Raw genomic sequence first — 16,073 nt, forward strand, 5'->3', positions numbered from 1 at the left:
CTTGTAGACCCAGTGCACTGAGCAAACAGAGGACTTTTCCGAGTACATTCAGTCAGTCGGTCTGATGTGCTGGTAACGACCCTGAATTGTTTCTGTGGCAGAGCCTGAAGGGGGAGAAGGGAGACAGAGGAGCCATGGGCGAAGCCGGACCTCCTGGACCCTCAGTAGGTCATTTAGAGTCATGCTGCTTCTTTGAAACTAAAACTAAAATCTTAGTAAAGATTTTGATGTATGATTGCCTTTAAATCTTAATGTTTGCCACAGAGGTCATGAATGCACCAGAATTATTTTATGGCCACTTCTAGCTGAACTCCTTGCACTGTTTTACATGTACCCAATGTCACCATCTTAGAATTTATCTTCAACATCTGGGGGTATTTTGCATCTGTTTTTATTTTATTTGTATTTTTCTGAAGTGAGAAGCGGGGAGGCTGAGAGACAGATTCCCACATGCACCCGACCGGGATCCACCCGGCATGCCCACCAAGGGGCGATGCTCTGCCACTCTGGGGCTTTGCCCTGTTGCAACCGAAGCCATTCTAGCACTTGAGGCAGAGGCCATAGAGCCATCCTTATCACCCGGGCCAACTTTGCTCCAATAGAGCCTTGGCTGAAGGAGGGGAAGAGAGAGACAGAGAGGAAGGAGAGGGGGAGGGGTAGAGAAACAGATGGGCGCTTCTCCTGTGTGCCCTGGCAGGGAATCGAACCCAGGACTTCACACACTGGGCCCACTCTCTACCACTCGGCCACATCTGTTTTTTAAATAATTAATACTCATAAATAAGGTTTTCCTCTTAGATGGACCATAATTTCACTTTTTCTTTCAAAACAATTATGATTTTTTTTCTTTCTTCTTTTTCAAGTGAGAGAAGGGGAGATAGAGAGACTCCCGCATGCACCCTGACTGGGATCCACCTGGTGACCCCTGTCTGGGGCTGACGCTCTGCCCATCTGGGGCCATGCTCACAATGTAGCTATTTTTAGCTCCTAAAGCGGAGGCTTTAAGGAGCCATCCTCAGCGTCTAGGGCCAATGTGCTGGAACCAATCCAGCCATGGCTGCAGGATGGGGAGAAAGAGAGAGAGAGAGAGAGAGAGTGAGAGGGAGGGGTAGAGAAGCAGATGGGCCATTCTCCTGTGTGCCCTGACCAGGAATCAAACCCAGGACTTCCACACACTGGGCCAACACTCTACCACTGAGCCAACCAGCCAAATCCATAATTTCACATTTTTAAATGTATCAGGCTAACCAGAAGGGAAAAGTGAATAAAAATCAATGTAAGCTAAAAATCAATAATTCATAAAACTTGACATAACTCTCACGAACACAGGGACCACCTGGAGACTCTTATGGATCAGATAAAGGTGCCCCTGGAGAACCTGGCCCACAGGTAAGCTGGGAGATTCAGTGTCAATGCCACCTGTATTAGTCAGCATTTAAGACTCTTTAGGTGGCAAGTATAAACTCAAGTAGCTTAGATTTTTAAAATGATTTTTTTTTTAAGGTTTGGGAAGTAGAATTTATTTGTTAAAGTATCTGAGAAGTTCAAGGTAAAAACAGGCTTCAAGGACTTCAGAGCCAAAAACAATATGGGCCGGACCCTCTCCATTTCTCTTCTGCTCGTCCCTGTGTTCTCCTCTTCCGCTCCTTTGCCAGAGGATCTTCCAGGGAGGATGGGGGGAAAGAGCGAGGGGTAGCAGCAGCAGACAGCTTCAAGTAAATAGCAACTAAGGAGACAGAGAGCGTCTCCCTGGGTCCGTATATAAATCCCACAGAATCACTGTGATTGGCCCCGCTTGGGTCACGTGTCTCATTCTGGGAAAAGTGACTGTGTCCAGGAGGAAGAGGTACCGTGGTTGGCCCGGCCAGTGAGGCAGGGGGCCCCCGTGGCTGGCAGCCCCATCAGAACCACACAGAGAGGAGAGACAGCTCCCCGAAGGGAACAGGAACGTGGGGGGCAAGAACTGGGATTGCAGGCGAGACAGAACAGCAGAGGCCCCGTCTCCCACCCCGCTGTCTTTTAGAAAGATTGAAACACGGAATTCTTTTAAAACTCTCAAAATTATACACTGGGAAAAGCATTTTTCTTTTCAAAGAAAACATATTCAACCCCTATGATTTTCGATTTGTCGTGGAGGGTCAGTGCCATAATAGTTCCCCCAAACGTCCTGCCCAGACACCGTAGCGCGCTTCTATACATGTATTTAACCACAGGCGCAGCCGGAGCCCAGGCGCTGCCGGCGTTTCAGATGGACAGGCTGACCGGGAGACCTCCCGCTTTCCGGGCTTTCTTGTCCACTTCTCAGCTCCGTGCTTCCCTGATTTTCCATCCAGACTTGAATGGACAGTATCAACGCCAGTTTAAACTTAGTCCTTCATGTCCTCTCTTCCCTCATTTCCCATTCGGACGGGCCTCTGCCGTCCCTGCAGGAGGAGATCTTTGTGTGTCCTGTGATTAATGCTGGGGGCGGGGGGAGGGGCAAAGGAGGTTTACAGTTGTGAGTATGTGAGACCCAGTGTCTTCTTTTATTATTTATTCGTTGTTGTGTTATTTTCCGTCCAAACAGCTGTCACAGGTTCCCTTCTAACAACCAGGCAGGATTTCTTGCCTGAGGCTGAGAGCAGATGACTAGATCACTTAAGTTTTCCGTGTTTATTAAAGCTGTCCATATTTATTAGGTTGTGTGTTTTTGTTTCAGGGTAAACCTGGCAAAGACGGAGCCCCTGGGTTCCCTGGCACTGAGGTAAAGGCACGGTCTACCTGTCGAGATAGTAGAAATGTCGGTCCTATGAGACAAAGAAGGACTTTTGAGAGTCACTAAGCAGTTATAAACTAACCAAAAGCATATAGTTTTTAAACAGTATAATTTGTTTTTATCATAAAGGAGTTCATACTGTTTAGAAGTTGGCTCGTGTGTCTTCTGACCCACCCTCTTCGCTCTGTCCTTTAGGGAGCCAAGGGCAGCCGGGGCTTCCCTGGGTTACCCGGTGAAGACGGCATCAAGGTGAGCCCCTCCCTCGTGTCCTGTCTGCAGCCTGTTTCAGTCGGTTGGGATCTGCCCTCCCCCTCCCCCCCCCCATACCCTGGAACCAGGTACAAGAAATTGCAACCAGAGGTCATCTAAATATCTTAGTATTTATATATTCAAGAGAAAATGAGAGATGTAGCAAGTTTACTTAAAGTTTACAAAGTTACTTGAAGGGCTCTGGTGGAAAAGATGTTACACTTGTTTGCTGCAGTAGGAGCTGGGGCGGGGAGATTTCAGCTCTCCGTGCAGAAGGAGCTGGGAAAGGCCAGCCATCGCAGGAAGTGTCAGGTCACACTGGAGGTCCAGCCTGGGCTGGGTGGCCCCCTGAGCCCCCAGCTGGGTTACTCTCTACAGAGGGGCCTCCATCAATTTGTTGTGAGGTATATTCCACGTTGTTTCTTCCTGACAAGATGTTACAGACACATCCAAATAATTTTCAAATGTCGGTTTGTGTGCAAAGTCAAGGTTTATCCTATAATAATGCCACTTCCCGTAGAATTCTGAAATGCCCTCCTGAGTAGGTAAGAAAGGGGGTTGGTTACAGCTGGGACTCTGGGAACGGCCTGCGACCCACAGCCTGGTGATCTTGATCCTCTAATCTGGTGAGAACTTGGGAGTGTGCAGTGCATGTGAACATCCCCAAGGAAACTGGAGAGCCACCAGAACAACAGCCACTTGTCCAAGACCTTGTTGATGGGACTCTTGACCTAGATATGGCCCTCCAGGAAAATTACCGGAAATCAATGTCTTTTCCACTATAACTCAGTTTGTGTATTACATTGAAATAATTACACTTTTAGCATTGATTTATTTTAACTATGCATTTTGCTCTTCAAATGTGCCAAATGCATAAATATTTTTGATGAATGTACTCATAATTTGTACCTGTCTTTCACTGCAGGGGCGGAAAGGAGACATTGGCCCTCCAGGATTTCGTGGTCCAGTAAGTGTAATTAAAGACAGTGAGTGTATGTTTGATCAAGTCCTTCCAAGTGTCAAGGACATTTTGAATCAGAGTCTCTCATTAATAATTATGATAGGGGTTAATAGTATTTACCTTTTTATCAAACCAGGGCAAAAAAAAAAATAGCTGTTGTCATTATTTGTCTATTAGATAATAGACAAATATTTCTGTGTGATCTTACTTGGTCTTTGGAATGCACTAGTTGTGACCATCCTGGGCTGTGGAAAAGAAGAAAACCTTTGTCTCATCAGACCTGGCCCAAGATGACCCTGTGTCCTAAGTAGAATAGGAGGACAGCGGGCCACCCAGGGGTGAGGGAGCCAGCCTCACCTCCTCTGGCTGGTTATAACAACTCCGGCACCTTCAGACAGTTGCAGCCCAACCATGGGTTTATTGCAGGGCCAGCAAACACCAGTGACCCCGGCCCAAGCTCCATCTCAGCGAGGGGTCTCCCCACTCCAACAAGGACACGGGTTTGATGGCTTCAGCCCCTGACTGCAGGGTGGCCCCATTCCACATTCTGACGCTGTAGCTTACGGAGAGGAATAAAAGGGACCCAGGCTCTGAGTTCTGGTGTCTGTCCCTCTCCTATCTCAAAAGACAGCAGTCCTCACCTGCCAGGAGCTAGGCAGGGCAGCCATTGTCTGACTGTCGGTCTGACAGAGCAGTCTGGGTGGGATGAGAGTCATGGGGTGCAGGGTGTCTTGTGACAAATGCAATTCTCAGACCCTTCAGGCCAAGTCATGTAACTCGGTAATTGAAGGAAGGATCTGGAAAAACTGTACCTTTACATTACAAGCAAATGATTCAAATGTGAGCAGTCCCAAAATACTTCCATGGAGTTGCTGAGATGATGAAGGGGATGATCTTGTGAAAGCATTCAGCCAGCACTCAGCAGGTGCACAAGGGTCAGGTGGAGTGTATGATGGAGATTACTGCATCCTTATTATTGTTGTTACTAAGAACTCTGTCCTTTGTGACTTTATACTTGCTCCTTAACCACAAAGCTCTTGCTGACTCATCTTTAAGCAAGTCAAAAAAGTAATTGGCCCTATAAAAAATATGAAAAAACAGAACAAATATTTTTAAAACTTTTATATTTTTACCTTTTTTTCTTCATGCTATATGTATTACTTCTAAGTGAAATCTACTTTTCAGCTGCACTTTAGAGGAATTCTAAGCATTCTTAGCTTATTGTGTGTGTGTTGTATGCTCAATTCTATATAGCTCTTGCAGTATCTACTAACTTCAGAGAAGGTTCTGCTTAGGAAGTAGATGGTTAAAGAGACCAGAAGTAAGTCCATGGAGCATGTCAGAAACAGACGTTCTCAATTATTGTAGTTCAACGGTGTCCTGAAGTTTAAAGAAACAATAGAGTATTTTTTTGATATGTAGATGTCAGCATACTCTAAAATAAATTCAGTGCATCAGGACAAGCCTTCTTAAAAAGTGAAATGGAACAGAATAAAAAAATATCAGAGTTGATCATATGTCATAAGATGAATCACTACTTTGTGAAACTTTCATTTCTGTGCCATAGTCACACATACACAGATATGTCTGTATGCACATGTGGGTATATATCCATGTTAGCGTGTGTGCTGAGTCACATCATCAAGTATGTTTCTATTTAAAATCTCATGAAATATATGATGCCATACCAGCAACACCAACTTTTATTTTTATATTTATCCATCCTACACACATAACTACCATATTTCTGCTAACACATAAGCCTATGATTGAGAAAAATAAGGAAAGCATTGTTCTGGCCCAAAAGAAGGAAATGGAAGTAATTGCATTTGGTGAATGTTCATAAATAGCTATTCTTTCTCTTTCTGTATTGTTTTTCCTTTAAGACAGAATATTATGATGCATACCAGGCTAAGGGAGATGAGGGAATCCCAGGCCCACCAGGGCCCAAAGGAGCTCATGGCCCACCAGGTGAGAATAAACTTCTTCCTAAAGCATTCGCTGATCTTTTCCGTTGTCGTTCTTTCAAAGTAACACAACACGGGCTTAGAAACCTAGAATTTTCAGGGGGAGAAGGGAAGTCTCCTAGCCTTCATGGATGGTGGTATTTTTTGGAGTCTCCTCATTTTTATGTTTTCATACAAAACTCCGTGTGACATTTCATACAAAATTTCACTTGAAAATTTTATATGAAACTTGTGTATGAAAGATACCATAGAAGGTAATAAAAGTATCTCTCTGTAGGAAACCAGGAAGTTCACATCTGGCTAGCAGACATTGACCTGGTCAGAGGGCAGGGTGAAGGAGTGTGAGGGGTCTGGGATCCCAGTGGGGTTGCCAGAGACCAGAATAGCTAGAGTTTGAGCCAATCCACACAAATGGTGACAAAGGGTGACAGAAGCCGTTTTCCTGACTCCTGTCACCATGAATAAAAGACACACTTATTTCTATTCTATCCCTTTTGATAGATTGAATATCTAGGCGATCAGCTCTCATCTCTGGCTGGGTGCATGCCAGAGCCCCCAGAACTTCTTAAAGAATGACCACATTAGGATCCCATCTTTGTGATTCTGATTTAATGGTCAGGTGAAGGGCTCTGAACCCTAGCAGACTGTGAAACTCCTCAGATTATTCTAATGTGCAGCAGGATTAAGAACCATTCATCTAGGCAAATTATTGATATCAACAAGATTTCAGCATTGGTCAGTTTGCTCAGTGGATAGAGCATCAACCCAAAGTACAGACATCCCAATTCAATCCTAGGTCAGGGCACACATGAGAAGCGACCACTTACTTCTCTTCCCTTTCCTCTCCCCCTTATCTCTCTTTCCCCTCCTGCAGCCATAGACTTCATTGGTCTGAATGTGGCCTTGGGCACTGAGTTTAGCTCAGTTGGTCTGAGTGTTGGCCAGAGGTGCTGAGGATAGCTCAGTTGATTCAAGCATTGGCCCTAGATGGGAGTTGCCGGATGGATCCCGGTCAGGGCACATGTGGGTGTCTGTCTCACCACTATCTCCCTCCTCTCACTTAAAAAATATATATATTTCAAAGGAGATTATTACTTAGAGGAAAAATTCCAAGTATATTTAAATAAATGGACAGATACATATAGCTATAAATATAGATTTTTTTTTAATATAGATTTTTTTTAAAGCAATGTTAGAGCTAGAAGCAATCTGAGACAGGCCACCCGGCCACCCTGCAGATCCTTGGCAATTTGAGCTGTTGGATTTGCTTGTATCTGGACCATCCAGCAAAGCACAAACACAGAGCGGGCTCTTCATGAATTCCTGCTGAGTTATTTGGAAATGTTAAGGCAGCATGACTCGATTTTGAGTATTAGACATCTGAGTTTTGTTTCTTCTCTGCAGTTTATCTAAATAAGTCAAGTTTTCTAATGTTTATCTATATGAAAATGGAGAAAAAGTAGGAAAAAATATTTATTATCCACTGTTTTTTATATATGTCACCCAAGATCTCAAAAATGGGAAGAGGGGAGTATTTAACCTCTGTAAGCCATTAATTACTGCTCTATGCCCGCAGGTCCCAGCGGTCCCCCTGGCGATCCCGGAAGGCCTGGTATGTATGTGTTTCTCCGGGTGTCAATAGAAATGCTATTACAAAGCAAAATACACTGCTCTCTAGTAAGTTTGCATTACTTACGTAAGACAGATCTTTCATTCATTGGTATAGAAGAGCTTGCCAAGTCTTCCTTGGGAACTCTGTCACCTCCAGTGGAAAAGGGACACAGTGATATAGACCCAGGGTAACTAAGTGTCAGCCAGCAATGTGGGTGTGTGAGCAGAACCTTGAAACTCAGAAGACAGAGCTAGGGAACAATAGTTTGATGGTAGTTAGGTTGGTTTAAAACGACAGTTTTTAGGTTGCATAAGAATTCATAGACCGTACTTCTTATGTGACATCTTAAATTTTACAATATATGGTTTATGGCTATGTAGACAATTCGGTCAAGTATAGAACCACCCACGAGTCATTCGCCTGGCTGCCTCTTGAGAAAGGAAGAAGAGAGTCCAGGGTGTGGCCACAGAGGCCTCCGTTGTCACTGTAATGCTGGACTGGGTCATTCTGAAAGGAAGGGAAACTGAGGGAAAAGAGCCCACCTTGGATAAGCCCTGCCATTCATTGTGTTCTTCCCTATACCATGTGTATTTGAACCATTGCATAATTTAGGAAATGAATTACAATTAAGCTGATTGCAGAACGATGTGTATATTGTAATCCCATTGTGAAAACAGATGAATGGATAAATATTACATGTGCTTGCATATGCATGAAAAATTAAACATCAGAGTGTTGACAGTGGGTATCCCTTGACGTTACAATTGGGCAAAAGGATATTTTAGAGGTTGGGCCAAAAAGGTTGCAGAAGACTTCTTTCCCCCTTGCCAAGCCCCTAAGTAATGGATACTCTTTCAAGAAGCCAGTGAGTGAAAATTCACAAAGCTCTAAAACAGTGTTTGTCAAAGGCATTTACCTTTATGCCAGCATCATCCTGTTCAATAATCAGATATCACACTTGCTGCTTTCTCAGCCCCGTGATGGCGAAGTCTCTCTTCTTGACAATTAAACTGTTCTTGAGGCGGAAATTCAAGACTGCTCCCTCCTCACATCCTCATCACCTTCGGAGGGACAGATAGAATGGGTTTTGTACCAGTGGGCGTGGCTTCTCTTCTGGGAGGGGCCTCCTCCCCCCCCAACGCCTTCTTATATCCAAGACAATCAGCTGGAATAAAGTCCAATTACAACTTTCTCTCTTCCTTGAGACACTGCAAAGTAGGCATCCTAGAGTCTCTACTAAAAAAAAAAGGTCCACAAAATAGCATATATTGAAGGATTTCTCATGAAGTCCTTTCAAATAAAAAGACCACCATGCATCCCCACCTCTGTTGCAGTCTCTCGTAACAAATGACATAAATTATCTTGTGGGGGATGAAGTGTTCTGAGCTCTGCTGTACTGTGTGCAAGGTCACAGACAAAGAAAAGAAATTGTTCACCTTTTTCTGTTACATGCTTTCTATACCTTCCAATTGTGTGCCATTTGTTAATCAGGATACATTACATTGTGCAGTTGAAAAATGTTCATATGTTAATTGGGAAAAGGTTTAAACTATAATAAAATGATTGTTTTTCTCCAAGGGTCATCAAAGGCAGGGCTGCGAGGAGCCCCGGGACCGCCAGGCAGGAAAGGACGCAAAGGGGAGCAAGGACCCCCAGGGAAGAATGCAGTGGGGCCTCCCGGGTCCCTGGGTTGTCCTGGTTCACCAGGCCCCCCCGGGCCACCAGGACTCCCAGGGCCACCAGGTAAAGACAACTAATGGGCCCCACGCGGTGTACATTGATTGCCCAGTGACAGATATCTGCAAGTCAGTGGACCTTACTTGGAGCTTGGCCATCAGCCTGTGCGGATCTGAGGAGGGATCATGCCTTTCACTTATCATTCCATTCAGTTCATCAGCCACCGGTGACGGCAGCTGTGGTGGGATGGCCGCTCTGCAAGTGCAGCAAAGCGTTACCCCGAGTCCCCGGAGGCAGCAGGGGCCAGGTCGGGAGGCAGGGAAGGAGTGACGATGACCAAGCTGTCCTAGGCCAAGAGCAGCTTCTGGTCCAGTCCCTGGAGACTGTCTTCCAAGGAGCTGTGTAACTTTGTCTCAGGATAACCTGTCCCCGGGGAAGAAGAAGGGAGGATTTATCCACCAGCTCCTCTTTCTTGTGGGTCAAAGATATGCTTCCCACGGGACTTGACTGACCGCCCCCCCATGAACCTCCGGGCTGTTTGCCTGGTTCTGGGGCAGCCCACGCATTGGCATCAGCCGGGAATCCCAGGGCAGGAGGCTTGGTAGAGGTGTGCAGTACGGGCACGAGGCCGCCAGGCGGTGTGGATCAGAGAGCCCAGAGCTGCACCCGCAGGGTTTGAAGTGGTACATGGAGCTTCCGATGCAGATAGCCTTCCCTGTCCGTCTCCCTGAGTTCCACCTAGCATTCTAGGTTGCCTGATAGGGACATAGAACTTCTGAAAGTATAGGCCACTCTTTGTATTCTAAATACCTTTCCTGGAAGGTGACTGGGAGATCTTGTGATTTATACTCAACTCTCTTAGTAGCCGTAAGAATCTTCTGAGTGTCAGGGATTCTTTTTTTTTTTTAAGAAAAGAGACTTTTTTTCTTTTTTTAAAATTTATAGACAATATGATTACAAACCTAGAAAGTCCATAAGAACAGTCTGGAAGCTCTTAGTATCACTAAGGTAATTCAGTCACATGTCTAGTTATATGAACAATGCTTTTAAAAAATTAAAAGCATTTATTTAAGCCAATAACAATTTAAGGAATTATCCCATTAATAAAAAGATATAATATCCAAGAACAAATTGGCCAAGCTATGGTGAAGACCCATATGGAAAACAAAACTAAAATAAAACTCTACTACATGTCAGGGAATTTTAAGAACTTCTAGTGTTCCGTGTCTTTCTCAAGAAGTGGGTTATGTCCTCATTTTGTTGGTTAACAAGCCTCATGTGCACCGTTCTTGTACCCAATGAGTGCTAAAGTCAGGACCTGGACCCCAGGTTCTATTCCCCACCCCCAAGCCCCCTTTGTAGAACTGCCCTGGCTTCCAATCTTCTTTTGTCGAAGTAACACCTGTCTGTCTGTCCAGTTGCTACTTCAAATTCAAGCGCAGCAGAAAGTTTTCACTGAGTGCACCTCTGTAACAGTCCCGCTTCGCCGATTATAGAATTTGTTGCATTGCCTTGTCTCTGCCAGTTTCCTACGAGAATCAAAGCCCCTTGAGACCAGGGACTGCGTCTTGTTTGCTGTTTTAAGCCCCGTCATGTAGCATAGAGAGGGCTGGAACAGGTAGCAAAGGGCACTGGAACACTGCCAGTACTCAAATATTTGTTGACTTCAGTATGAAATGAGAATGAACATGTGTAAGTATATACAAATGTATCAATGTATACAGAGAAGTCTACATTAACAACAAAACTGCCATCAGATTTCACTGTTTAAAAGGTAACTATCCAGTCCTCTGAAACACACAGAAACCTGGGTGGCAAAGTGGGCATTCTTTTCACAGTCGAGTGGACATACTGGAACACACACCGGGTTCCATCTAAATTAAAATTTTCCACTGTTACCTCGTTGCGATGAATTTGGGGCAGCTGGAGGTACTGTTTTTAAATACTTGGTTTCTTCAGCATTGCCTTCAACCGGTATTTGAAACTTATGGCAAGAGCAGAAACTAGGTGATAAGACACAAGAGTTTAAGAGAAGTCGCTATTCATTGTAGCAGTGTGGCCGCAGATCCTCTGTGGAAGACCCGGAGGAGCTTTCTCCGGACAAGTTTCTCGCAGAGCTGCTTTAACGCTGACAAACTCAGTTGATGAGAACGAGCAATGCGGAAGAAACAGATGACTGACATCGGAGTCAGAATTTCCCCCCTCAGTATGTAATATATTAGGGAGCTGCATTCACTGAATTCAACCTATACGGAAGAATGAGATTTGACCCTTTGCCTAAAAATGCCGAAGGGATAGCCTTGGGTTAATTGGAAATACCATAGTAACATGATATGGGTTGCATGTGTGATGACAAACACCATATAATGAGTTTTTAAAGAACCATCTCCTCAGTATCTAAAAATATCGCATGTAGGCAACGTAGAGGGAACCCTGGTCCACACTCTCCACCTCTTCAGCTGCAGCTAACCTTCAAAGGACTCGGCTTCCAAAACAAGGAAGGGAAAATGCATCTAAAATAATGCATATTACCAAAACACTTGATAATTAAAAAAGAAAACACTTCAATAATGTTGGAATCCATGGGAGTCCGAAAGACCAGAGTAACAGGCTTTATTGAAAAGAAGAAAGGAACCCTGCCGGGCACTTCTCCTGGGGGAGAAGAGCGCCGGTTACAGACTAGGGGCGAGTTATATAGTGTCTGGGAGAGCCTGAGGGGATACTGAGGCAAAAGTCCTGGTATGTCCAGAATGCTCCTCCTTGGGGGCTTGGAGCATGTGGGTGTTGAATCAAAAATTCTGGTATGTTCGGAGCCCCTCCTTGGGGCGGCTTCTCAGCTTTTTGGAATTCCTCTGTCTCAGGGGCGATAGTCCAGTAAGGGTGAGGTCTGACAGATAAGCGGAACATCAAGAGGGCAGTTTGGAATTTACATATCTATCAAATAAAAAGCTGGCTTTGATGCTCTCTTTTTGTAGGTGGCATCATCTTTCGCAAAGGTATACCTGGGGAGCGCGGGCGTCCAGGCCACGTGGGGCCGCCAGGAGTCCCAGGTGTTGATGGGCGCAAAGGTCAGTTCCCGTGGACGATGTTGTTCTGTTAGAATAAGCCATTCTCACCACTGACTGTGATCTGATTTCCACCCCCTCCTGAGACAACAATGATCCCAAACAGCAGTCAGAGACGGCTTCTTTCTTTCTTTTTTTTTTTAAGGTTTTATTTATTCAGTTTAGAGAGGAGAGAAAGAGAAGAGGGTGGGGAGGAGCAGGAAACATTAACTCCCATATGTGCCTTGATCAGGCAAGCCCAGAGTTTTGAACTGGCAACCTTAGTGTTTCAGGTTGATGCTTTATCCACTGCGCCCCCACAGGTCAGGTGACGGCTTCTTTTCCAAAAGAATTAGCTTGAGGTATTTATTTATCTGTAAATCATTCACTTATATAGCACCCATACAATAAATCATTGGCTATTCCTAGAATGTGAGTTTATCCGGAACTCAGAGAAACACGGAAATATTATAGTAGCCATTTTACACTAAACTCGGCAGTTTCTGTCTCAGAACAACTAGAAGCTCAGATGGATAAAGTAAGCAGATGTAATGGGTGACTAATCCGTTATTAATATGTGAAATGTCCTAAATGATTTTCACTACATGAAAAAATGTTCAGTGTAAGAACTGGTTGTGCAATCGGAAAGTATCTGTCCTTCCTGCGGACTTGATGTGAGTAACGCAGGCATGCTCTCTTTGCAGGGGAACCAGGCCTCCCGTGCACAGACTGTCCTTATGTCCCTGGGCCTCCGGGTCCCCCAGGACTGCCAGGGTTACATGGCATGAAAGGAATCCCAGGTACAGACGGGTCGCAAACAAGCGTTTGTGCAAGTACAAAAGGGTCAACTCACTGGCTGACGGGAGAGAGTATCAAACTACTGGATGTCGTGATGTGGTTTACATGAGCTTGGAGGGAGACTTTCAAAACCAAACTCTGTTCATATAACGTAAGACAAAACCACATCAAAGCTGGCATTTCTCGCTGTTCCGTTTTAGTTGCCCAGCTCTAGCCAGTTCTGGTGTTATCCAGGAATTGAAAACTCGGCACCCTCCGGGGCGCCAGCAGGTAACTAGGAGGAATGCAGCGGCCGCACTGAACACGCGACACTCTCTTCTTCCGTAAACAAATAAGCTCTTTCTCATTTCTTTTCTTGAGAGACACCACCCTTCTCAGTCCATTTCTCACACCCCCACTTTTGATCAAGTTGAGGCTGTAGACACTATTTCACAATCTTCTTAAAGGTAGAAGTGCAATAAAAAAAATAAAAAAAAAAAGAGTACAGCAGGTCCCCAAATAATGTCGTTTCATTCAAGGTCATTTCATTATAATGTTGATGAGATGTCATAGGAACTTAAGTCTTGTTTGTATCAGTTAGTCTGTGGCAAAATTTCTGTCAAATAGCCTACATCATTTCACTGCAGTTCCAAGCACTTAATGACGACATTAAGTGGGGACTAATTGAACAGCCTTGGCCTCAGTGTAGGGGACGATAGAGAGTGGTGGGGACTGCGGTAAACCGGAGGGCACATTGAAAGGGGCCACCAGGCACTCAACTGCAGCCTATTGTTAATTTCTTCCAATTTTTCTTAAAAGGAAAGAAATTAAGATTTTTATCTAAAAACTACATGTTTAGGCCCTGGCCGGTTGGCTCAGCGGTAGAGCGTCGGCCTGGCGCGCGGGGGACCCGGGTTCGATTGCCGGCCAGGGCACATAGGAGAAGTGCCCATTTGCTTCTCCACCATCCCCCCTCCTTCCTCTCTGTCTCTCTCTTCCCCTCCTGCAGCCAAGGCTCCATTGGAGCAAAGATGGCCCGGGCGCTGGGAATGGCTCCTTGGCCTCTGCCCCAGGCGCTAGAGTGGCTCTGGTTGCAGCAGAGCGATGCCCTGGAGGGGCAGAGCATCGCCCCCTGGTGGGCAGAGCGTCGCCCCTGGTGGGCATGCCGGGTGGATCCTGGTCGGGCGCATGCGGGAGTCTGTCTGACTGTCTCTCCCTGTTTCCAGCTTCAAACCCCCCCCCCAAAAAAAATAAAATAAAATAAAAAATAAAAACTACATGTTTAAAAATATCATATATAGCTGGCCCTGGCCGGTTGGCTCAGCAGTAAAGTGTCAGCCTGGCATGTGGAAGTCCTGGGTTTGATTCCCGGTCAGGACACACAGGAGAAACACCCATCTGCTTCTCCACCCTTCCCCCTCTCCTTTCTCTCTATCTCTCTCTTCTCCTCCTGCAGCCAAGGCTCCATGGAAGCAAAGTTGGCCCAGGTGCTGGAATGGCTCCGGTTGCAGCAAAGCAACACCCTAGATGGGCAGAGCATCTCCCTCTGGTGGGCATGCCGGGTGGGTCCCAGTCAGGCGTATGTGAGAGTCTGTCTGACTGCCTCCCTGCTTCTAACTTCAGAAAAATACAAATAATAATAATAATAATACATAGCCATCAGTTTTTGAAGGACTAACACACTCCATAAGCCAGTATTCTAAGGGCTAAACAAAGCATATGTCTCTTCCCTTGTGGACTTCTGCCAAACAGGACTGTCTAGCCCAACACCGTGGCTCCAGGCCGTGATGCCTCTGCTGGCCTGCACACAACTGGCTGTGAACAAAACCTGGAAGTAGGAAAAGTCTGTTAGTGGGGCTCCTCTGCCCCTCCGTGCCCCTCCTCCCACATGCCACCACTGACACTCTTGCCATCAGCACCTTGGTCTTTAGACACCGTCATCAAATTACTCACCACAAAGCAGTAAGAGCTCAAATTCCGGAGCCCTTGGTCAGTGAGCTAGGCCCTGTTCCAGGGGTCCAGGGGCCCCAGGCACCTCCGCCCCTTAGTCCTCGCATCAACCCTAGAGGTAAGTGCTCTCATAACCCCCTCTGTCACGTGAGGATGCTGAGGCCTGAGGTGACATAGCTCATAAGCGCTAGGGGCCCGGACTTGAGTCCCGTCAGTCTCCTCCGGAGGCAGCACCTTTAAGGACAGTTCACGCAGAGGTCTACCTGTCAGCACATGCAAGGGGTGTGTGTGTGTTACCACCATCCTGTAAACGTTTTCATTGGCCAGAGGAGGGGTCTTTGCAGAGGCCAGTGCTCAGCCCAAAGAAAACAGGTTATGGGGGACAGCTGCAGGCACCACGGACAGCCAACGGAGGACAGGCATTCGGTCAAGGACCCTTTGTCACCCGCAAATCCTACCCACTTCTCTCTAAATGCCTTCGTCACTTTGAAATGGCTGCCCTCTGACTCCTGAGATGGGCCTGAAAGGGGGCAAGGGGCACAGGGCAGGGGGCGCTGTTCCTCATGCAGCAACTATTCAGTGCCCACATCTCTGCAGGAAACACTCCGTTAGAACAAACACAAAAAGGGAGGGAGGGAGGGAGGGAGGGAGGGAGGGAGGGAGGGAGGGAGGGAGGGAAAGATTAAAAGGAAAGAGATTTTTTTTTTTTTTTTTTTTCATTTTTCTGAAGCTGGAAACAGGGAGAGACAGTCAGACAGACTCCCGCATGCGCCCGACCGGGATCCACCCGGCACGCCCACCATGGGGCAACGCTCTGCCCACCAGGGGGCGATGCTCTGCCCATCCTGGGCATCGCCATGTTGCGACCAGAGCCACTCTAGCGCCTGAGGCAGAGGGCACAGAGCCATCCCCAGCGCCCGGGCCATCTTTGCTCCAATGGAGCCTTGGCTGCAGGAGGGGAAGAGAGAGACAGAGAGGAAGGCGCGGCGGAGGGGTGGAGAAGCAAATGGGCGCTTCTCCTGTGTGCCCTGGCCGGGAATCGAACCCGGGTCCTCTGCACGCTAGGCCGACGCTCTACCGC

The 16,073-nt window shown here is 46.4% G+C and overlaps 1 protein-coding gene across 1 annotated transcript in view; it reads left to right on the plus strand.

Annotated features, from left to right (window-relative positions):
• Positions 1-16,073, plus strand: part of COL4A3 (collagen type IV alpha 3 chain) — a 136,290-nt gene that overhangs the window by 74,090 nt on the left and 46,127 nt on the right. The window contains exons 14-23 of the mRNA XM_066346607.1: positions 102-164; positions 1,330-1,389; positions 2,699-2,743; positions 2,951-3,004; positions 3,930-3,971; positions 5,852-5,936; positions 7,509-7,544; positions 9,123-9,287; positions 12,197-12,289; positions 12,970-13,065. Of these exons, the coding sequence (XP_066202704.1) occupies positions 102-164; positions 1,330-1,389; positions 2,699-2,743; positions 2,951-3,004; positions 3,930-3,971; positions 5,852-5,936; positions 7,509-7,544; positions 9,123-9,287; positions 12,197-12,289; positions 12,970-13,065 (739 nt within the window). The remainder of the gene's footprint in view (positions 1-101; positions 165-1,329; positions 1,390-2,698; positions 2,744-2,950; positions 3,005-3,929; positions 3,972-5,851; positions 5,937-7,508; positions 7,545-9,122; positions 9,288-12,196; positions 12,290-12,969; positions 13,066-16,073) is intronic.

This window comes from Saccopteryx leptura, chromosome 7 (genome assembly GCF_036850995.1).
Source record: "Saccopteryx leptura isolate mSacLep1 chromosome 7, mSacLep1_pri_phased_curated, whole genome shotgun sequence".
Lineage (NCBI taxonomy): Eukaryota > Metazoa > Chordata > Mammalia > Chiroptera > Emballonuridae > Saccopteryx > Saccopteryx leptura.